Here is a 20,417-nt window from a genome sequence, read left to right on the forward strand (position 1 = left end):
GAATTAGAAATAAGAGAAAAAGAGTTTGAAAATGGTTATATAGGTGTAGAAAATTATAGTGTATAGGTGTTAGACTTTTATTGTAGTTGTTGATGAGTGTGTTTTTTTTAGGAAGAATAAGAGAGGGGCAAGAGAGAGAGTTTGAAAATGGTAATATAAGTATAGAAAATTGCAGTGTGTAGGTGTTGGACTTTTGTTGTAGTTGTTGATGGGTATGTTTTTTTAGGAAGAATAAGAAAGAAGAGAGAAAGATTTTGAAAATGGTTATATAAGTGTAGAAAATTATAGTGTATAAGTGTTGGACTTTTGTTGTAGTTGTTGATGGGTAGTGCTTTTTATAGGAAGAATAAGAGGAGAGAGAGAGAGTTTGAAAATGGTAATTTGTGTGAAAATTTTTGTGTGGTTAGTGAGGTAGGTAAAATTGTGGGAAAAATTTGTGTGATTAGTAGGTAGATAAAATTGTGGGAAAAATTTGTGTGATTAGTAGGATAAGTATAATTGTGGGAATTTTGTGTGATTAGTGAGGTAAGTATAATTGTGGGAAAATTTATGTGATTAGTGGGTAGGTATAATTGTGGGAAAAATTTAATATTTATCTGTATTTTAATGTATTCCTAGATTGTGCTAAAAATATTAAAATGAATATGAACAAATATAACAGATGACATGTAAAAATGCAAATTAATGAACTGTTATAAAAAATAGTTATAATTGAAACTAAATAAAATAAACTGATAAAAATCTTAATCTAAGGATAATTATAGATAAAATTAATTTAAAAATATAAAAATGCACTTTTGAACTATTTAACAAATAAAATACTTAAAAGTATGAACTTTGAAAATATCAGGCCAAAATTTTGTGTCAACTGTTCCGACTTTCTGTATCTGCGGACTGTGCTAAAAGTATAATTAATGTAAGAATAATATGTATCGATATATAACACCAAAACAAGTTTAAAAAAATATAAAACGTAATCGATATTTTGGAAGATATATTATGTTGTAAAGAATAAATTACAGTGCTATGTTGTGTACGTTTATTGATGACTGTAAAAATAGTGTGACTATTAAAATTTAAAATGACAATAAATGGATAAGAATCTTATTATTTATGAAACTAAGAAAAGTACATCCATAAATTATTAAAAGGGAAAAAATGAGAATAAATTCATGAAAATCCTAAAATAAGGATACTTATTAATAATTCAAAAAAAACTAATAAATGTGTAAACCTAATAATTTGTGTTCTTTAACGATCAAGAAGTTTGAAGACGTTAATTTTGAGCACCGAGAGCCAAAATTGGGTGTCAACACCCCCTCCCCCCATAACTCATTTTTTTTTTTTGCATTTTCGTGTACCTTTTGTGTTGATGTGGCACCTTCAACCAAGTAAGTTGGTTGTGTTTTTACACACTCGCCGCCACGTCAGTAATTATTTTTTAAAAAATAAAATAAAATTTATTTTTTTAAGTTTTTAATTCTTTTCAAAATCTTTTTATTTTCTCTATCTTGTATTTAAATTTAGTTAATACACGTACTTTCTCTTTTATTTTCTATTGATTTTATTTACTCTTTTTATTTTCTTTGTCTTTCCTTTTTGATCTGATTTCAAATTTAATTTCAAATGCTTGTATTTAAAATTATTTAATTTCGAATGGATATCAAAATAATTAAAAAAATAAAATAAAACATAAAAAATAAATGTTAAAATTAAAGAATACTTTGTAATTATTTTTTAAAAGAATCCACAAAATTTAAAGTGAAAAAGATAAGAAATTAATGAAAGAAAAAAATAAAAATTTAAAGTGTGGAGGAAATTAAAATAAATATTTTACATAGAAAGAAATAATAATAATTATATATATATATATATATATATATATATATGTGTGTGTGTGTGTGTGTGTGTGTGCGCGCGCGCGCGCGTATGTGTAAGTTTTAATATCGATAATTATGTATACTAACTAATTATAAAGTTACCAATTAAAAAAGACATGTGTCCATTTTTTTCACCCATCACTTGCCTTCAAGAGAGTGTGCACACTCTCTATGCCATATCAACTTTTAGGATATATTTATTTCATTTTAAAATAGTGCAGGGGGTAATAAGACTCTAGTAAAGTTACGGTGTGTCACTGAAATTTCAGTCATAGTTGAGGGTGATATTTATGTATTATCCCTAATTCTTTCATTATAATGTAGAAATGTCGAGTTAGAGTTTTTAGCGTGAATTTGGAATAGTGATTAGTTGTCACGATCCAACTATCGGATTATGCGGACACCTACTCTAACACCTAGAGAGGAGAACTCTTACCATCCGATTTAAAACTAGTGATGCGGAAATCAAAAGAAACATGATATAACACTTTAAATAGATGAAGGAATAATTCTCAACCTTAACTTTTAATAGAAAAACCTTTGAAAATACAATGAAAACCCTCCCTAGGAACTAGTTTAAACAAGTACAAGAGCTTCTAAGAATATGACATAATATACACAAGAAAACAACTTCCACCTTAGACAGACAAGAGTGAAAATTGTCGGAAATCATATATATAAGAAAATGAACACAACTTCCACTATAGGCAGAGAAGAGTAAAAGTTGTCGGAAACATTATCGATCATGCAACTAGACTATGCCAAGTGGCATAGAAAGAGTAATATCAGTACAACAACACATACTAGTATGCATCATCGATCGGCCCGGATCCGCCACATAATATCATGTAAATATTCAGAAGAAATCATGCAATATGAAAATCACCCAACCTAATTCCTTATTATCCCGCTCTTACTATTCCAGATATAATACACATAAACTAGTACACTTTGATCCCAAATACACATAAACTAGTACACTTTGATCCCAACTTTCTACCTTATTCTGCTGCCAACCCCACCTTTAAACATTCAGCCCTCTTATCACTCTAAGGCTTCCTCAAGTCTACCCTTTTACCACCCTAAGGCTTCTCAAGCCCACCCTTCTTACTAAACACCAAATTTACCCCATTCTAAGATTTCATTCCAACAATCCTGGCCCTTGGCCATTTGCCCTTGACCACCTTAACTCTATCCCTTTATTGGATATATTCTAGACCACTTTAACGGACATACATAATCCTAGTATATAAACTATGAACAAGACCTCAGTCATCAACCTGACCTAACAACCACATGAGACATGTTTAAACCATCACAATAATCCATATTCGATTTCAACTTACCTTTCAAGCAAATCGGACTACTCAAGGATTTCTAAGACATCTTCTACAGTGTTTAACATTCAAATTTGGTCCACTCAAAAACCACCTCGCATTTAAACACAATGACCCGACCACTAATGTACCAACATGTAATCATTACATCACAAGAAATAAAATGCGGTTCACTCAAGGAACCAACACACAGAAGCACAACCAAACATGTACTAGGTGTTGTACCCGAGCCAACCATATAGTAACTTGTACCAGGCGTGGTACCCTATCCAGTCAATAGAACTTGTACCAGGGGTCGTACCCGAGCCAACCAATAGATATCCCATACTAGGTGTGGTATCCAAGCCAACTGATAATCTGTACCAGGCGTGGTACCCGAGCCAACCGACGAATCACGGATATCGCATAATCATAATCACAATAGATATATCCACACTTGCAAAGCCACAATCAATTAAGACAAAGTTCATTACATGAGATTGACAACAAGATATCATTTCACATTCATGCCTTATTTCCTGAACGTGTATTATACAAACACTACATATGGAATAGTCAACATGCGCACACGCATATATATATATATAGTAATTTCCCGCCCTAAACAGTAATAACCAACAGGTTTCTATCCATGCGGGCCCGAAGGTCTAAGTATGAAATCTCCTGTCAATCTACAACATATTATGTATTTAAAGATAGGTCTAACTACTCAGTTAAGCCTAGCCTACCTAGACACCAAGCAATTGTGCAGAAGTCTGAACTCCAACTTCTGACTCCGTGAAGGTGAATTCTGCCGAAAGTAGGCCTGAAATCCATGGGTTCCCCCCCACCCCACCCCACCCCCCTTTGCACAAGAATTTTTCCTCTCCATTGTTTCCAAACTTGGAGCGGCTTAGGAAGGTTTTTGGAGTAACTCTTGTCCCTTTTTCAACTGAAAAGGAGGAGTAAACTTATAAAATTCGTGTTTTTTAGGTTCTGGCTCCGTCAACCCCGCTATAGCGATCCGACCGCCACTATGGCGAGGTGACGTCAGCCCCTATAATTTCCAATTCCAAAAATTTCATCGTGTCACCCCAAATTAATTCGACAGTGTATTTTAATAATTTCTGAGGTCTCACAATGAGGTGTCTTTCGAATAACAAGAGAACAGATCATTACAGTAGTAAAAAAATCATTTAATGTTTTTTTTTATAAAAAGAATTGTGCCAAAAGGAGAAAGCGGCAAAGATAAAAAAAAGTTAAGGGACAGAGTAAAATATGTCAAAACAGAATAACGACCTTTTTCTTCCCGCTTTATTTATTTCCCCTGTTTTCTTCACTCTCCTTTCTACTGAAACAAAATCGATAAACTTATTCTTCCCTTTTTCTGCTACTCAAAATTTATATAACTTGATTCAACAGCAATAAGAATATATAAATTGACAGAGTTAATATGGGGTGCTTTTTTTTTTTTTTAATTATTGGTATTATAAAGGACATGACCCACAAGAGAGGCCCATTGGTTTGGGCAAGTGTTTTAATCTATGATTTGAGCACAAATAGTTTGATGCAAAAATGGCCAAAGAAGTAGACCAACACCAATATTTTCCACTGTGGTTTTGTCCCCCTTGCTCATTACTTGCCTTCTTTAACAAATTTCACCTTCTTCTCTTCTCTTTCTCAAAATTTGCAGTTTTTTCTCTGCCTTTTTTGTTCACTAATCTCCATGGACAAACATCACTCCCAGCTGCCTCTGGCCAAGTGTTCGCGGCACCAGCGATATAATGAATGGTTTGTGTTTAATAGTACCTTAGATTTTCTTATTTGCCTTTTGATTTTTGTGCTTTATATCTTGTGGATCCTTCAAAATAACACTAAAATTAGCGAAAAACTTGATTACATACTTGCAAGCATACAGCATACCCAGTGAAATCCCTCTGAGTAGTGAGGTCTGGCGAGGGTAGTGTTTACGCATACCTTACCACTATCTCAAAGAGGTAGAAATGTTATTTTCGATACTTGCAAGCATCCGTACCTAATATATAACCATAAGTGAATTCGCTTGAATAACATCATGTTAGTCGTATTGCTAATCAGCCATTTGATCTTGTGTAGGGTGTTTCGAGACGTTCCCAGTGATATAATGATAGTAGTAGATGGTGGCACATTTTCATTGCATAAGGTAATTAATTCTCTTTTCTCTTTAGTAGCCACTGTTCCTTTGTGACTCTAGTTTGTAGTCGAAAGATTTTGTGGGATAATGAAAAATAAGGTAGGAAGGACTTTTTTTTTGTGGGGGAGGTGATTCATATTGTTCCTTTTCATGACTAAACAAAGCTCCTAACATAGAAACATTTGATGCAGTTTCCTCTTGTATCGAGGAGTGGGAGAATTCGGAAGCTTGTAGCAGGGCACATGGATTCTGATATATCGATGATTGAACTACTTAGCCTACCAGGTGGAGCTGAATCATTTGAGCTAGCAGCCAAATTTTGCTATGGTGTTAACTTTGAGATTACAGCAGCAAATGTTGCTCAGCTTTGTTGTGTATCTGATTATCTTGAGATGACTGAGGAGTATTCGAAAAATAATCTTGGCTCCCGAGCTGAAGAGTATCTCGAGGTTGTTGTAAGCAAGAATCTTGAAATGTGTGTTGAAGTCCTTAAACAATGCGAAAACCTACTCCCTTTGGCTGATGAGCTGAAAATAGTTACCCGATGCATTGATGCTATAGCCTCTAAAACTTGTGTGGAGCAAATTGCTTCAAGTTTCTCGCGCTTGGAATATAGTAGTTCTGGTAGACTCCATATGAACCGCCAAGCCAAGTGTGAAGGAGACTGGTGGATAGAGGATTTGTCAGTTCTTCGTATTGACTTGTACCAACGAGTCATAACAGCAATGAAGTGTCGTGGTGTCAGGCCTGAAAGTATTGCAGCTTCACTAGTTAACTATGCACAGAAGGAGTTGACAAAGAAATCCACTTCCTGGAATCAGTCAAGCCAACCCAAAGTTGATGTGGTTTCAGGTTCAAATGACCATGAAAAGGTTGTGGTCGAGACAATTGTTAGCCTTATGCCTATTGAGAAATTGGTTGTTCCCATAACCTTTCTTTTTGGGCTGCTGAGAAGTGCTGTGATGCTTGATTGCACTGTTGCTTCTAGACTTGATCTTGAGAGGCGGATAGGATCTCAATTAGACATAGCTACTCTTGATGATCTTCTCATTCCTTCTTTTCATAATGCTGGTGACACATTATTTGATGTTGACACAGTGCATAGGATCTTGGTTAGTTTTTCTCAACAGGATGATAGTGATGAAGATATGGATGATGTCTCAGTGTTTGAGTCTGATAGCCCTACTTCGCCATCCCAAACTGCATTATTCAAAGTTGCTAAACTGGTGGACAATTACCTAGCTGAAATTGCCCCTGATGCAAATCTAAAGATGAACAAGTTCATAGCAATTACTGAAAGCTTACCAGCACATGCTCGTACCATCCATGATGGACTTTATCGAGCAATCGATGTCTATCTCAAAGTATGTACAACCAATTGCTTGAAATGTGCTTCTGAGAAAACTTTATTGGTTTCAGTATAAGTTTTAAAATTTTATGGCATACCTGTTTATAATGACTTAAATGAATATGGTTCCAAATTACAATATGGTATTTTTTTTTCTTACTAATCTGTTTGCTAATGACTTAAAATGAATACACACCTTTTTATGAAGAGGATTAAGTACTTTACACATAGTTCATGATGTTTCCTTTAACTAAGGTCATATTACTAACCGAGTCGTAGAGCTTCCTTAGGCAGTTCCATAAGTTATTACTTTAGACTAATTATCGATGTTCATCCCTGGAAATTCCAGGCTCATCAGGCCTTATCAGATCCAGACAGGAGGAGACTATGCAAGCTGATTGATTTTCAGAAACTCTCCCAAGAATCTGGAGCACACGCTGCACAAAATGAACGCCTCCCACTCCAATCAATTGTACAGGTTCTTTACTTTGAGCAAATGAGGCTTAGAAATGCCTTATTTTGTTCTTATCCTGATGATGATCACAAGCCAATGCACCAATCCTGGAGGATCAATAGTGGTGCTGTAAGTGCAGCTATGTCTCCGAGGGATAATTATGCTTCTCTAAGACGAGAAAATAGGGAACTAAAACTTGAACTAGCACGAATGAGGATGAGATTGAATGACCTGGAGAAAGATCATGTTTGTATGAAGAAAAATATGGAAAAATCTAACTCGCGTAGATTCATGAGTTCCTTCACGAAAAAGATTGGGAAGTTGAACATCTTTGGACACAGTTCCTCCAGGGAGTCTAGTTCTCCCTCAAAGAGGTCACAAGTTACTGATTCTAAGCTAACTGAAAGAACGTGACAGGCAAACTTCCTGTTACATAAAGTTACTTGGATAGGTTTTGGTTGCTCCTAGTGCAAATAGTGCTTGTAATCTATGTTCTCTATTTTCTGTCCCCAGATCTTGTATATGAGCTTTAGAGATATGCTTTAGCAAGTGAGATTTTCCTTTTTCATTCAAGTAACGTAAATTTTGAGTTCCGATAAATCTGATCTCCAGAAGGATGTTTAAGTTATACACATTGATATATCTCATCTACAGAAATTGGAAAAATATAACACTTACACGAAAAACCAACACCACAAGCCATATGACTAATACACTTGTTTTATTTTGATCATCTTTCTACTCTTTTGGTTTTCTTGCTTTTCTCACTATCAGCAATTCATTTTCATGTCTCCAAATAAATGGACTAAATGCATGAAAGTTTATTCATTTTCTAGATGTATCGCTATCAGGCTTTCCATGTGGTTCATTTTACTCTTTTCCTCTCTCTAAAGATAAACAAAAACATGTCCCTTGCTGACAACTACCTTTCATCTGAATCATATTTTTCTCCCTCTTTAGGCAAATTGTTTCATAATTTTCTTACTTTTTGTTCCTTTCTTCAAAATACTTGTTCAGAGATATTCTTAGAATCTCAATGGTAATATCCAGTTCATCAAATTAACTTGGAAATAACTCTTTCATTTTTTAGTAACAATTGGCATGCCAAAAGTCACCCTTAGCTTGAGCTGCCCTCGTTCACTATCCTGCTTTCTCAAACAAGATTTCAGCTCAACTTGGTTGGAACATATTGTATACTGACAATGGTGGTTGACAATTTGCGATGCTGGAGAATAGCTACTTCTGCTGTAGTAATATCTTTTAGAGTGCATAAATGTATTGTCAAAGGATGAGTCATCAATAGACTGCTGAGAGAAGTTATCAGGTCCATTTCTATTCTCTTTAAAATCGTTGTCCTCATAACTTGCAACATACCAAGGAGAATTCTTAAGCCTGCTGGGGTGCTTACCACGTCTAAGGTGCTTTGGAGTCATTCCTGCTGTTGACTTGGGGGGCGAGTTTCGATGAGGAAAGTGATGCTTTCTAGGATTATTCATGGACTTAATTCCCTCGAACGATGAACTCCAATCAGAGAGAGTAAGCTTTACATTATTCTCCTGAAACTGCTTTTCCTTGAGATTTGAGTTCTGAACATTAAGAGGACGATTATCATGATTCTTGAGGAATTGGTTTTCCCTGAGAAGTGAGGTTTGACTAGTACTTAAAGAAGTAAAATCGTGGGAATCATAACTGTTGAGTGTGGGGATTGCTAGCGGCATATGTTGATTCTGTTGCCTTTTGGCCTTCAAAAGATCATAAATTGTCTTCTTAGGAACTATGTAGAACACTTTGCCTGGAAGCAGAACTGCTTCAGGACGAACAACTATCCAGGGAAATTTGAAAACATCAGGACGGGCAATGCAGTATCTCGGGTATTTCTTGAGTACTTGTGCAGCAATAACAGGCTCTGTGTGAGTCTCAACACGCCTACCAGGATGTACTAACTTTAGCAAACCTTCCTCTCTTGTTGATATACCCATTTTGACAGTTTACTTTTGGACTTTCTGATAATTAGCTTATGCAAAAAATAACCAAAGGGGAGGGAACTTGATTACCCAAATTAGCATCCTTATAATCTGCAAATGTTCAAAACCTGACAAAAAGGTGGAGGGGAACACAAGAATTGGACATAGGAAAAAGTGGTGGCCTTGTTGATCAATAGTACAGAATAGATACTTGTAATTGGATAATATGATCTCAGAATGACTCATTTTGGTGGTATCTAAGATCCAGTACTTGGTAAACATCTCCTCCTTTTCTTTTCTTGAAAACAAACACTCTTTTATCTTCTTTTAGAAAACTTCTGAAATAAACTCTGATTTAACCTTCTGCTACGTGTCAGACTTAGTGAGCAAAATGTTTCAAAAAAAAAGGGGGGGGGGGGGGGGGGAGGGAAAAAGAAAAGTTACATATTTCATTTTTTTACAACAATGTGTAAAACAACAAAGCATGAACTCGTGGTCAGTTAAACTGATATAATACCAAGACAGAGAATAAGGTAGACTTGGTTCAGTCCAAGAGGTAACACTCCTTCCTGCGTTAAAGAGGAATTGTATCTATTAAAACTCGAAAGGTCCAAGCCTGTTTGCAGTATCCATAGCCATACGTGATATTCAAACTCTCAATTGTTCAAGAATGTCTCAATTGAAAGAAATAAGTTTGGTAGTTATTGGCAGTTAAATAGCAAGTTGTTTTTTATGTTTTGTGACGGTGGAAAGACCTTGGAGACCCCTGTACTTGGCTCCGTTTGTCAGTTGAACCCTTCTACTTAGCAATTTGCCAACTGAACCCTTAAACCCATTAGAACACAACATTTTAAACCCCTCTGACCATTGACCGACTTATGTGGTGCTGAGTTGGATAAACACATGAAAGCACGCGTTTTAAAGCGAGTACATACATAATTTTACATTAAAATTATTTTTAAAAATAATAATTAATTTTAATTTTTTTTAAAAAAAAACATCATCTTCAACCACCCCCACCATCACCCCCACGCCCAACTTTCTTCTTCTTCAACTTAGCCTCCTCCGCATCCAATCCCCAAAATTCTTCTCCTCTAGCCCTTTTCTTCTTCGAATTTATCCATCACACCCATTCTCCTCCTCATCTTTTTCTTCTTCCTCAACTCTTTTGCTACAATTCAACATCCCATCCCATAGCCCCTTCGTTGGCCACCCTCTTCCCTCTCTAATTTTTAGTTTTTTAGATTTTAAAAATATTGGTACCATTTTTGTGTTAGTTAGTTTCAAAGAAGAGGTGTGTGTATAGATTAACACGAAGGGTGATGATGGATATTGAAAAATTTTAAATTCCATGGATGAATTTGAAAAAGATTAAAGAACAATAAATGGGTCTTGTAAATTTGTGAAATTAATTTAAAAATGTGATTGATGCTCATTGGATTTGTGTTGGTAAACTTGTAGTTGAATTTTCAAGTCAAATGGGAAGAACTTCACCTATTTGGCATAATTTGATGTTCAATTTGTGAGTAATATGAAGAAAATGACTATTTGAATATTTTAGAAATTGTAAAAGTGGCCTATTTTATTTTTTTATTTTTTAAAATGTAATTTCTTATGTATCATTAAAAAACGACGTGGAATGCCACGTGGAGTCTAGTGTATTACACGCACAATGATCGGATGAGAAAAATATTTGAAATGTTGTGCTCTAATGGGTTTAAGGGTTCAGTTGGTAAACTGCTAATAGAAGGGTTCAACTGACAAATAAAGTCAAGTATAAAGTCTTCGAGGTCATTCCGCCTTTTCTTTTTCTAAGATCAAATAGAAACACGCCCAACGTAATAGCATGTCATATTGTTATCTTTCTCCCCATCGCAACTGCTCAATATAGGGTATGATTTTGTTTTTGGATCCACTAAATGGACCAATGAAGCACTGTTAAAACAATAGTCATTGATCCGAAATCTTTTTTTGTTGACTCTCAAAACACTTACACCCATTGTGTGCCTTTTCGGGGTTTATTGTTTTCATATCTTTATTTTGATATCTTTATTTTATCTCTTGTTTGGCTCTCTTTGAAAACATTAGTACTACTTGAGCATGAGTCTTAACTCCAAAGTTTGAAGAGATCACAGACCACATCTTCTTTGCTTTCCCATCCTCTTTTTTTTTTTTTTTTTTGGGGGGGGGGGGGGAGGGGGGGATAATGTTAACATGTGTCTATCAGAAACAGACTCTCTACCTAATCAGACCCACTCTGTGGAACTAAACTGAATATGTTGTTGTAATGTTAACATGCATTCTGGAGGATTTTGTGAAAATTTAACACAATAGCCACGCTTTTTGCACGTTTCAAAATGTAGGCATGCCAAGGAAATGGAAATATCCTAATAAATCAACACCCAAACAGGGAATTCAATTTGCAGAGACTATCAACTGCAGAAACATAAAATCTTAAAAGTACCATTAAAAAGAAGACCATATGAAGTCTGAGAAAGGGTTCATCACTAAACAGAGAATTTCTTACAGTCCCCATAATTTGACGAAGACTTGCTCAGATGACAAAGAGCCTCCCCCACCCCCAACCTTTTCGGCTTTTCATTTTGACACTTACTATGGATTCCCCACGAACTCCATCTTCAAGCTGGTGACTGTTTGGTATAGAAGCGGATGCCAAAAGCCACGCCCAAAATAATCAGGGGAACTAAGAACTGGAGGAGCTTGATAACGAACTCTGATGTTTTATCCTGGTTGTAATGAGGCTGCTTGGGAGGAGTATACTTGGTCTTGGAGGGGATGGTTGCTGAATCAATATCACCTACATAGTATTCATCCAACATCGCTCGAGCACTGCTGCTGTGGCCAACATCCTCAAAATCATCAGTCGCATCCTTTCCTGCACAAATAATCAGGAACTTTCTCACTACTGTATTGTAAAGGACTATAGTTTTTTGTATCAAGTTTGTCTAATACTTGGCAAGATGGCAAAATATAGAAGTGATTGATATTTGTCTTTACAACTCTAATTTTATTACCGTATAGATCACAACATTTAAGATTTGAGAAATTACTCCAACATCAAATCAGTAAAGCTTCATTTAAGAAAGCTCCAAAAGAATGTACTTTCTGATAAATTTACGGTAAAATTAAGGAAAATGAAGTCATTTCTTGCATGCTAAAGAATAAAAGAAAGGAAAGATTATAAAAAAAGGTTTTTTCTCAAGTTTCCTACACCTTTTTGCTCGACTTAATTTGGAGGAAAGTATTTCCCTACTTATCCCTCAGTTATCCGGCTAACCAAGTACAGAAAAAAGTAACTTCCCTTTTCATTCCCTGGAAGCCAAAAGCACCAAAGTTCTAGTTGCAGGAAAGAATATGTCAAAATATATTACCAGTTGCAGATATCAGAACCTCATCACCTCCAGGGTGGTCATCCAAGAATTTTGTCACATCATATACCTGTAAAATAGTAAACAGAATTTTTTGAAGAAATAGAAGAAACAGGGGGAAAAAGGATTATTAAAAGTGAGGTAACATGGAATACAAGGTGCAATTGATGCCAACTACTCAAAGTAATGCACCACTTTGTTGTTCCACTAAAACTAATTATCAACAAAAAAGTATATTCTAAGACCAGAGTATAAAAACATAATTATGGCCATACAAGGATGGGCCACATAACCAACTTTATCTAAGTTGGAAAATATGTTGGCAAATGAAGAAGATTTGGAGAAGCCATTATCAAGTCTCTCTATAAAAGATGAAGATAAGGCGCTCTTCAGAAAACGGCAAGGCTATCAAAAAAGGAACAAAGAGAGAAGCTCACATCCAGGGGGAGACAATAACAAGAATCAATATTATAGCAGACATAACAAGCAGATGAACCAAGGTTTCAACAAACGGAAAATGGAGAAGTGCAATAATTGTGGAAAGAAAGGACACTACGCTAGAGACTTTTGGTACAAGAAAGCTGAAGGTAACGTAGCTACTTCAACTCAAAACAAGCAAGATGAAGAAGAAACTTGGGATTTCGAGACCTCTTATGCAGTTGAAGAAAGCAATCAAGAGGAAGAGCTTGTCACCTCTCACTCTAATGAAGAAGATGACCTTGTACTTACAATTCAATTGTAAGTGAGAAACTGGTCGATTATGAACATGATAGGATCGTTGATTCAGGATGCTCCAATCACATGACCGGTGATGAGAAAAAGCTTATCAACATTAGTCAATTTAAAGATGATCGAGTAGTGATGACCGCAAATAATTCGTTTCTCCGGCCCTTTGCTAATCGGGGCTAACACTCCGGAAATGAAAAATGCCAAAATAGGAACAAGGATGGATATTATTAGAAATGCCCAAAAAAAATCATATTCGTAAAGCAGAAACATAAACGCACTCCTATGAACGTGGAAAATATACCGGATTCAATTGGTCGATTCGAATTGGAATTGTCAAGTCATCCATAACTATTTAGTCAAAACAAGAATTCATTTTGGTCGAACCGCCTAGTTTGCTTTGTTTATTGGTTTATTGTAGGGCATATCTCATTGCAAGATTCATCGACTGGAATCCGATTTTATTTCCATTATACTTATTTCCATTTTATTAAATGTCAATAACTCATATTGGCAAGATGGTGTTTGTGCCTTGTCACAGCTTGAGATAAGTGGAACTTCAAAATGTCTACCATGTCCCATGTATGAAGAAGAATTTATTATTTGTGTGGCAATTAACAAATTAAGGAAACTATGTCTTCCATGGGCCAAATGACGTAAAGGTATACCAAAATTTGAAGGTAAGCATACCAATCACCGATGGAAGAAGCTTAGAGTCAATCTATGTCATGCCAGCTGAAACAACTTATGTTGCATTTGATGAAGCACCAACATGGTGGTCCAACGAAATCTCCTACCAGATTCAAGAGAATTGGAGCAAGAGCTACAACATAAACTTGAAGAAGAAGGACAAGGGAGTAAGGCAGAATCAGAACAAGAGGTATGTGAAAAACACAAATCACATACAAAGGAGATAACTTTAAAAGGAGAAATTACGAGCCCATAGCAAACTAGAGTACATGAAACCCCAGGAGAGTTGCAAGGACTCCAAGAAGTTCTGCAACCTCAGCTAAGAAGTTACACATGATCGAAACGCCCAAACGACAAATATATAGATGCAACGTTAATTGAGGTGGTCAATATCAAAGAGACTACTACCTTTGAAGAAGCTTCAAAGAGTAAGGACCGGAGTAACCCAATAGAGATTGAAATTCTCAAAGGGCATGGACATCATGATGCTTGCAGAGTTTCAGGAATAGCTCACAACGGACACAAAAAAACAAATTAAGTTGGTGTTGAGTGGAGTGTTAAGAATTCATCACCAACTTAATTAGTATCTAAGATATTTCATAAAGAATTTAGAATAGTCAAAGAGTTTTAAATAAAGGAAGGAAGATATCTCTAGAATGAGTATTCTAGAGAGAAAAGTCTAGAAATATTCTAGAAAGCGGTAGTTTTAGAAATAAGTAGTTGAAGGAACATTCTAGAATAGAGTAGTAAATATCCTTAGCTAGATTCTTCCATCACGACCTAAGTATAGAGGTGGTTCTTTTGCAATGTATGTGTGCTCAAGTAAAGAGTGTTGTTGAAGCAAGCAACGGGTGATCAAGTGAGAAATAAGAGAGAGAAACAAAGAGAGTTGCTAAATTATGAGTGTAAAAAATATCGAGTGTAAGAATTGTAAGACCGAAGCGGGTCTTTACTTTGCAATAATAAAATTTAAGTTGCGAGCAACCAATTGTGCCCATCAAATACTCACCAGATAATAGAAACCATAGACAATGCCCCCCCCCCACCCAACCCCCTCAATAAAATGGAGGAGAAGAATCTCAATCTCGCATTCTAGCAGTAGTGAATAAAGAATTTTGCCAACTGTTTCAGAAGCTATCCAAGAGGAAGTCAGAGCTTCAGTGTTGTGATGTTTGATAATCAAATATTTTTCATTGATGTCTCAAAATCCAAGAGTAAAACTTTCAAGTCACTGGATTATCTCCACGCAATTCCTGATAGAAAGAAACGTACAAATGGGCTCTCGGCATAGATATGTTGCTATTCACATTGAGGGAATCAAGAAAACTACCCATCAATTCAGGAAAGCCCTCAACCCACAAAACAATCAGACAACAGGATGGTATCATACCCCATTGCCTCCACATAAGAAGAAGAAATCAAAACGACAATCAAAACATGGTGGTCTAGAAAAACAGACTTTGATAAAAATTCAATCTTTAACACATACAACTGATCAAGATTGAATCTTTTCCTTTTATTGTTTCATTAATTGATGAAGAGTAAGATCTAGGCAATGAAAGGATAATTTAATCAAATGAAATATCAGAGATCAGGAAATTATACCTTGCCACTAATAATCAGCCAACAATCCTTGGCGCTGTTGTGCTGGGAGACCTCAGCCAAAGTGTAGACCTTAGCCATTTATGAACAAACAAGAAAAAAAAAGGGATCAAATTTTGGCTCTTCAAGACCTGTGATAAAAAGGCTTGAAGAGAAAAAGGGCTTGTTCGGAGGAAACAAGTAGTGTGGGAAGGTGGTTGTGGGATACAATTAAAAAATGGGACGTGGGGTTGGTGTGAGTTAAGAAAGATGGGCCATCCAATGCCAAACCAAATAAATATGAGAGGTGCGTTAGGTCTCCAAATAAAAAACCACAAGCAAAACGAGTTTCAATTTCACTCCCTACTTGTGTTGAAAGAGTTAACCAATAGCCTCAATCTTTAAAAGTTTTTGAAGGGGAATTTTCAGATATGACAAATCTTTTAAGCATAATTATTTTATATGGGTATAGTTTTCATAATTATTTGTAATGACAAACATAAATTTTGTCATTATACAAATGTTGTAGCGAATTATACAAAAACTATAACGAATTATACAATCTCTATACCCACAAATTATTTGTATATCAAAATATACAAACACTAGTATACGTATGTATAGGTATATCTGGCAAGCGAGATTGAGAGAGAGGAGGAGAGAGGCGAGCGAGATCGAGATCGAGAGATGGAGGAGAGAGGCGAGTGAGAGGCGAATTGTATGTGTTTATCTATCGAATTGTATATGTATATTTGTCAAAAAAATTATATATATATAACTGGTATACATATGTATTTGTATATCAGGCAAGCGAGATTGAGAGAGAGGAGGAGAGAGGCAAGCGAGATCGAAAGAGGGAGGAGACAGGCGAATTGTATATGTATATCTGTCGAATTATATATGTATATTTATCAAAATAATTGTATAATGGTAACTGATATATATATATATATATATATATATATATATATATATATATATATATATATATATCTGGCAGCGATATTTGCCATATCGAGTAAATATGTTGGTTGCGAGCCATAATTATTTTAAACTATACTCAAACCGCGTAATATAATATAAAATTTGCCATACCATGTAATTTTCCCTTTTTTGAAAGATTTAAGACGTAAAGTTAAAAAAAAAATATTACCTTATGTCAGTCCACATAAAATTATTACTAGACCAATTTTGGCCCAACTACCAATTATACATGAAAAACTACTTAATTATACAAATAGTCCTACCATATTTACTAATTCTCCTTATAATTTGAAATAATTATATATTATCTCACAAATTAATAATTTCATACACAAATTTCGAGTCAGATACATGTATTTCTGCTATAGGATACACTCTGAAATATAGATACATATGGAGAGAGGCGATCGAGAGAGAAAAGAGGTGAGCGAGAAAGGAGGAAGGCGAGCGAGAGAGTCTACATATCCTAGATACATGTGAATCATACTAGATACATGTATTTGGGACACTAGATATGTTTTGAAATAAAGATACATAGGGAGAGAGGCGAGCGATAGAGGAGAGAGGTGATCGAGAGAGTCAAATACAAGCGAATCCACTTGGATGTAGTGTATTTGAAATAAATTACACTTAATTTTGGCCTCATGTGTCTGTGAACAAAATTTGACATAAATGGTGATTTTAAAAACTCACAAAAAGGCACATAATTAAGTCCTAAACTAGTGTAATTTATATTATTTGCCCATTATATATCTAGTTTACTAATTATTTTTTTCTTAAAACAATAGATGTTTTTTTTGCAAGTCTTTTTTTAAAAAGCAAGGTTATTGGGCCTAGACCGGAGAAGTTTTACGACATTGGTGGTTATCAAAATTTGAAATACTGGGGTAGGTGTAGGGCTGGGCGTTCGATATTTTTAAAATTTGAGTTCGATAATTCGATAATCGGTAATTCAAAGTATATACCAAATACCAAACTTTTAAACTTTGGTTCGGTAATTCGATAATCGGTAAATCAAACTTCGGTTCGATACGGTATTCGATAATACCATATTGAAGTCGAAGTCCACACGGAATATGATAGTATATCATATTCACAATAACAATAATAAGAGATGTGAAGAATTTTAATAACAAACTAAACAATGGATCAAATACAAGTAGACAACTGAGTCTCAAACTAATTATAAAAAATATGTACATTATGGCTTATTCAAAATCTCCCAACTTCAACGACGCATATAACCCCAGTGATGAAAATCCTAACATTGCAGAAAGCCAGAAACTGTTTAGAAGCATCACTGTATCCTTTAGGAGCTGACAAAGGGAAAAGTCACACACCACAACCTGATCTTGGAACTGATTAGAGCATCACTGTATCTTTGTCTCCTAGTCAGTATACACAATTTCAGAAAATGTTTCACAAGCACAGAAGCACATGCATGATTAACTCAACATGAAGGATCAACTGTGCTCACTGCAACCCTTAAAAAATCATAGAAAAACAGAACAAAATAGTATGTGTATTAAAAAGTAGCCTTATAGAACTCTCTTTTCAGTATTTTGGTACTGAGATTTCATGCAATATCTTGTCTCCAAGCTATAATCAATTTTGGCTCCAAGCTTTTCTATCAATGTACCACTTCTTTATATGGTGTCCTCACTTTTCAGAAGTTGATTCAAAAAAAATGGATAGCATACAGACTAAAAAAAATGGAGAACATGGATAGCACCTGGTAAAAGAGATTACCTCCCTTGCAACATGACCAATTTCAAAAAAGTCAAAAAGAGAGATTACCTCCTTTGATCTTGTACCTTTCTACATAACTTTTATCTATAATTTAGATCATAATGCTACATTAGATGCATCAATTTTCACCTTGCAACTGAGAGCAACCTTGGTAAAAGCAGACAAATGACAATCTCTTCCAAACTCAACTAACCTGTTCAAAATGCCTCTTTCGATCAAGATCATAACGCCATTTTGGAGTGGTCTTCTTCTCATATGCCTGCAAGTAGAATAACCATTGAATTCCTAGAACTCCGATGCAAGGGCGACTTCTTTAGCCTGAACATTTTCGAAGGATAAGAGGTAACCTTGGTTTGGTAGGAACTAATTAAGGAATGTACCTAGAGGAAAAAGCAAGACAAAACTATCAACAGTGTTTTATAACAGTTCAAATTAGTTATCAAGAATCATCCATAACGAGAAAATTCACTTGACCATACTACTGACAAACATTGAAAGTGAAAGTTAGTGGATTCTACAAAGATTCACAAACCACTTTTGAAAATGCAGAAACTATGACAAGAACACTCAAGACTTAAATTCCAAGATTTAAGCACATAAACTAGTAGTTATTAGTATATTCTGAACAAGAACAATCAAGGGTCCATTTTTGGGTTCTGAAGGGTACTTACAGAAAGGGGATCAAAAAGGGACAAAAACACCCACCAAAAACTGTCTTATAACAATGATCTGAATATTCAAGAAATATCATGTCCGGTTCTAAATGCAACTCCTTTACAATTCCATCCCCCTTTTTCCCCCAAATCAAATGAAGGATCAAGAAAAATCCCAATTAATCTGCTGTATTCCTTCATACTAAATCCTCAAAAACCCAGAAATCAAGACAAAAGTGCAGTTTATTTCACTAAAGAGTAGAAAAGATAGCCGCAAGTGATAATTTTGGAAAAGAAAGTTGAGATATAGATGAGTGAGCCAAAATCAGATCTCAACCCTTCTAACAACCAAATATCCATTTGAGTCAAGAGCATTTTGCATCTAGGAACTTCTTAATGAATTGAACTCAAAATAGAAAGTTTCAAGAATTCGCAGAAATCATTCATTCGGTAAGACTATTAAAAAAGAGGAGAAGAGAAGAAGGAAGACCGGAAGAGGAAGAGGAAGAGAAGAAGGAAGACTGGAAGAGGAAGAGGAAGAGAAGAAGCAAAGAGAACTTACCTTCAAGTGAAGTGGTGAAGGTGAAGGTGAAGGTGAAGGCGGCGTGAAGCGGTGGCCGATGACGGTGAAGGCGTGAAGCAGAAGTGCAGAACTCAGAGAACTCAGAACTGAAGTTAGTGAAGTATTGAGGTGATGACACTGATGAGGTCTTAACTTAAGTTAAGTGTTAGTTTTTTAGGACTTAGGGTTAGATAAGTTAAAGACATTATTGGGTTGGAATTAAATTTTAGCACTGGGCCTATAGCCCTTTATGTTTAAAAGCAGTCTTTTAGGTTAGGCGGCCCAACAGATTAATTTCGGTATTCAGTATTTACCGAATACCGAATGGTATACTTATAAATATCGAATACTGAAATCGAAATATCAAAATATTAAATTTCGGTACCGAATACCGACCGAATTACCAAATACCAAATACTGAAATACCAAAATCGCCGATTCGATTCGGTAATTTAATTTTCGATATTTTATGCCCACCCCTAGGTAGGTGTATGTCTTACGAACTATTTCAACAAAAAAATGCTAACATTCTTTGACTTGGTTTGTGTATATTCCAATCACATAAATAAAATATAATGAGAAAAGTCAAAAGTTCTCCCAAGCTATAACCGAATTTTTAATTACACACTCAATTTTCACAAGGTCTATCACCTTTCTAAACTATTTAAAATTGAAATTATTACCTCCTTAAATGCTTACGTGACCAAAACCAAATCTTTAAAAATTTATTTATTTCCTTTTCTCCTTATTTTTCATCTCACTTTTAATTTTTTCTCTTCTTCACGGCAACTTCAATACAATATCCATGGCAGCCACCAAATTTCATCATCACTCACCATTTTGAAACTATCGCCATCACTATGTCAAGCAATACACCACATATTGTAGATAACATTTTCACTTACCACTCTCCACAATAAAAAATTATGCACCAAAAATCTTTCAAAC

At 35.2% G+C, this 20,417-nt stretch overlaps 2 protein-coding genes and 1 long non-coding RNA gene across 3 annotated transcripts; 1 reads left to right on the forward strand and 2 right to left on the reverse strand.

Annotated features, from left to right (window-relative positions):
* The first annotated feature begins 4,572 nt into the window (after positions 1–4,572).
* Positions 4,573–7,863, forward strand: LOC129882654 (BTB/POZ domain-containing protein At5g48800-like). The gene is made up of 4 exons (XM_055957043.1): positions 4,573–4,987; positions 5,312–5,378; positions 5,561–6,733; positions 7,067–7,863. The coding sequence occupies exons 1-4, from the start codon at positions 4,923–4,925 to the stop codon at positions 7,583–7,585; spliced, it is 1,824 nt and encodes a 607-aa protein (XP_055813018.1). The 5' UTR covers positions 4,573–4,922; the 3' UTR covers positions 7,586–7,863.
* A 3,632-nt stretch (positions 7,864–11,495) lies between these two features.
* LOC129882655 (cytochrome b5) lies at positions 11,496–15,766 on the reverse strand. The gene is made up of 3 exons (XM_055957044.1): positions 15,546–15,766; positions 12,528–12,594; positions 11,496–12,031 (listed from the first exon to the last, which is right to left on the reverse strand). The coding sequence occupies exons 1-3, from the start codon at positions 15,621–15,623 to the stop codon at positions 11,775–11,777; spliced, it is 402 nt and encodes a 133-aa protein (XP_055813019.1). The 5' UTR covers positions 15,624–15,766; the 3' UTR covers positions 11,496–11,774.
* A 1,856-nt stretch (positions 15,767–17,622) lies between these two features.
* On the reverse strand, positions 17,623–19,676 carry LOC129882657 (uncharacterized). The gene is made up of 2 exons (XR_008765814.1): positions 19,470–19,676; positions 17,623–18,634 (listed from the first exon to the last, which is right to left on the reverse strand). It is a non-coding gene; the product is annotated as an uncharacterized LOC129882657 (long non-coding RNA).
* Between the last annotated feature and the right edge of the window lie 741 nt (positions 19,677–20,417).

Source organism: Solanum dulcamara, chromosome 3 (assembly GCF_947179165.1).
Source record: "Solanum dulcamara chromosome 3, daSolDulc1.2, whole genome shotgun sequence".
Lineage (NCBI taxonomy): Eukaryota > Viridiplantae > Streptophyta > Magnoliopsida > Solanales > Solanaceae > Solanum > Solanum dulcamara.